Genomic DNA, 4,178 nt, shown 5'->3' on the forward strand with positions numbered 1-4,178 from the left:
CTTAATACCAATGTTAATACTTGTTGCGTACCCAGTGAACCGAAACTTGATACAACTTATTGAGACATGAATGATTTTGATTTCCCTTGCAAAATTTGAAACATCTTAGCAAGAACTCGAGATACCAACATTTCATAGTAAATATTGATAGATCTTGGTAAAATCATCTCAAGATAAAACAAGAGAATTTCTTGACAGCTCTTGACACTATCTTGAGAAAACTTAGAAGCAACCTTTATCATTTCTGATCGCAGCTCGATGTATCTCGTCCCCAGAAAAGAAACTAAAAATATCCTGTGAACTTAAAAAACAAACTGATGGTAAAGCGAACCGGTCGCAGTTTTCAAGCTTAAAACCCTAAATGTTTACAAAGTAAGAAAGACAAGGAGGCTCGTTATTGTGCGTTCGCACATGATGTTCTGACCCGAGCTCATCTACAATTTTTAATTAACTGTCAACCAAATGAAGAGATAATCAGAAACAGATTTTTAATTTTCAAAAAAATGGTACAAAACCTACAATATGAATTACATAATTCCACAGCTTCATTACAGCACCCTCGAGAACGGCCGTTATTAGGACTGCGGGAGAAAACGACAAACACAAAATAAGCGAAAATAAAAACTTTCTAACGCACGAAATTATCATCTAAACTTAAAAGCACATAATAATAACGACAAAAATACGACCAGATAAATTCTTAACTGCACAAATTAATTTTTGCATTACTACAGATGGGACTTTATATTAAAGAAACTAGGTAACAAGTCGATAAAAAGAAAAAATAAAGAGACCAATTTTAAAAGTTGACCAATAGTTCTTATTACAAATATTTTCAAACGTCTTAAAAGACATTAGCTTATAACAGAAAAATTCTTCATAAATTTATTAAGAAACAATTAGGAAACCAAAGAAACCCATAGTAGCTGTCTTTGATTAGACTAGCCACAGAAATTGATTGAAGATAAAGAAAAACCGGAAAAGTTACAAACAATTTTCGAAAACACAAAAGAATCAAGCCATTAAAACCTTTCACTGATATTTGTGAATTAATTTTTATTTCAAAAGTTATATAAATTAATTCAGTTAATTCACACTGAACGTTTACAGAAATTCACTTTGGTCTCAATTTAAAATCATTGGGATCTGTTATTACGCGAATGTGTTTAAAGAAGACACCTAACAAAACTTTTATTACAAAGCTTATTGTCTAAAAAACAAAAACATCCATTACGATGTAATATCAATAAACACGATAATATGAACAACAGAGAAGTGGATGGGGCCTGTCGATGCTGAGAATTAAATACAAGTTGACATATAAAACAAAAAACTGGAAAACTTGAAAAAATGTTTGAAAAGAATTAATATCATAATCTTCAAGGATATTTGCTACAAACTTACCGCATTGAATTAATTCATTCAATCAATTCTCCTTTAGAAGCCTACGTGACCTCTCTTCATTTTACGACTATATAAAGGTTAAATAAAACAAGCAAAAAACTGCAAGTTGAAATAAAAAATCGAAAGAGAAATGTGTCGAAGCCGTTAAAAAATGAACTAATCAGAAATAAATTTTTCTTTTCAAATATTTTTGTAACACCAATGAGAATCTCTTTTGTAGCAAAATGATTTAAAAAATCAACAAACATGAAAAAAATGTTGAAACCACGAATTTTTAGAAAGACGGCAGTATCAAAGACAATAAACTTGATAGCTTACAACCAAACCATTATTTAAAAAGTTATAATCATTCATGTTTTGATGAGAGAGCATCAATATATGTCATTCTTAAATCATAATTAGGTGATCACAACAAGATGTATGACTATAGAAACAACAATAAATACAGGGCAAATTTAAAAAAAATCAGTACAAAAGTGCGAGAAGACAGTGTCGAGGTTATTAATACCATACTTTTTTTTCAGTGTAATCTCTATCTATGATCAATTGAGCTTCTTCCTTAAGCCAATAGAACTGTCATTGATGAGATAAAAACTGTCATTTTAAGCCAAAGGGAACTGTCATTGTTATAAGATAAAATCGCTCTGAAGATTCATTTTGGTTGCATTAGAAAGGAAGAAAATCTTGTCAATCGTGCAACTGACCTACATTGCACAGAAACAGGTTGAAGATCGGTTAATGTTGATAGAAAATTTTGTTGTGAAAAAATATCTTAAGAGTTCCAACAGACATTAGCTGTCCGTTACTACATTGGTTCACTTACTTCTCTTTAGAAAGCCTATTGCACTTTTAGTCAATGAGTCTACGCCATAGGACTACAAAATTTATCTAAAATCTCAAAAAGAAAGCTAAACTTTCAATATAAATTAAGAATACTCATAGTCGGAGCCATAAAAAAGCATAAGCGATTCCTTGAAAACGAATTATTTGTTCATTGGGCATCATTTGAGTGTATGCACGGTCTGTAATCAACAGAACCGTGATTTGAAATGTGACTAGTCTCTAAGTGACTTGAGAGAAACCAAAAAAAATATGAAATGGTTTTTAAAACAACAGCTCTCAAATAAAAATTGATATTTTATAGTAAACTTCCCTGAGACAAAGACTACCATTTTTGACCTCTCATCTGTTAGAAACACAAAATTGTTTCATTTGTAGCATAAAATTTTATTTTGAATTAATGTTTTTAAAGAAAAAAAAATTAATTCGAACAAAAATTACGCTAAAGGTGAACAAAAGTCAATTCAAACATCAGGCAATCACTGAAAACTTTAAATTTCGATAGTTTTTTTAAAAATGAGTTTCAAAAAAATCTTTTTTCCGAACTCTACGCTGGACGAACTTTTTAATGATACCACTCACGTGATCTTTCTCTACGATGAATACATCGATCGGCCAAAATTGACTGAACAAAAAAAAACATTTGAGTAGATAGTTCCTCCCCCACAAATGGGGTCGGAACAACAATAATCCTCAAATAGACGCCGGGTTAACTCTTTTGGAAGTGTAAATCTAAATAAATCTGTGTTTGCTCCGGCTTCACATCATTTGGTTCAAGACAGTTTCAACTTCATTTTTCTTAGTAGAAATTACATCAGTGAAGAGCTAAAATCTCAACTAACAAGGCCTCAACTGTTCCTGGGCCAGGTATTAAGCTGTTCGTTACCATATGTAAGAATAATATGCACTTGTTACGATAAACATCTGAATTTACACGGTAATTCCATAAACGGCATCTCAATTAAGGATTTAATCAATATTGCTTCTGTTGTCTCATTTTAATATGAAAAAAATAATTTGAAGAGGACCACAGTCGTATTCGTACTAGATAAACCCGATCACCAATAATGTTGACTTATGGAACCGATGAAAAATTTTGGGCTCAGATACCAATTAATTTCCCTCCATGTATACGGTTATTTGTTCATTCATAATATTTCCATCTTTCCAATATGAATCTGTTATCTTTTCTATAGTTCAGTTGTTCATACTCAGCTCTCTAAACTGCGCACCAGATCTCAAATTAGTGCCATTGGCATGCATAGATACTCTTGTCATAAAACATTTGAGTTGGTACGAAATAAATTCAATTTAATAAATTATATAACTTATCCTCCTAAATTTCAAAATTGGTATCTTAAACATTAACAAATATACGCTGCTGTCATTTTTAATTGCATCAAGAAAACCAGTGGCAATTTTTACGAATTTGAATTGCCCGAATACCCTAGTCTAGAGCTGGAATTATTAAAAGAATGTCCTTGACCGATATAAGCTTATAGGCCTAAAAAGACTGCCCTCGACAGATTTTCAGCATGAATAGATTTTTCTGGACTTGAACTGAAGTTCTCGACTTCGACTGGAACTAAAACAACCTTCATCGATCGAATTTGGCTAGACAAAAAAAACGTGCCTTGGAATTTGAAAGGTCAAGCAGATAGAAATGGTGCTTTCTCTGTCCTTCTTTTTCTCCTAATGGGAAGGGAAATACAGCACAAAAACGACAACTCAGTATTTTCTAAGGTGTATTACAGGTTCTATTGTCTTTTTAAAGGCTACGATGGAACTATGGTAGAAGTATCATCCGCAGGAGGATCAACAGTTTTTGGTCCATCGTCCGAAGAAGAGCGTCAAATGGCACACGAGGAACTCTTCTCACGGCATGTCAATAAAATCAAGGCTATCAATTTATTCATGACATAGACATAGAATAT

General features: G+C 32.1%; 1 protein-coding gene across 1 annotated transcript in view; it reads left to right on the plus strand.

Annotated features, from left to right (window-relative positions):
* Positions 1-4,032: 4,032 nt before the first annotated feature.
* The window catches only part of LOC142337939 (uncharacterized), a 44,602-nt gene continuing 44,456 nt past the window's right edge, over positions 4,033-4,178 (plus strand). The window contains exon 1 of the mRNA XM_075387572.1: positions 4,033-4,124. Within this exon, the coding sequence (XP_075243687.1) occupies positions 4,033-4,124 (92 nt within the window). The remainder of the gene's footprint in view (positions 4,125-4,178) is intronic.

This window comes from Convolutriloba macropyga, chromosome 4 (genome assembly GCF_964194025.1).
Source record: "Convolutriloba macropyga chromosome 4, txConMacr16.3, whole genome shotgun sequence".
NCBI lineage: Eukaryota > Metazoa > Xenacoelomorpha > Acoela > Convolutidae > Convolutriloba > Convolutriloba macropyga.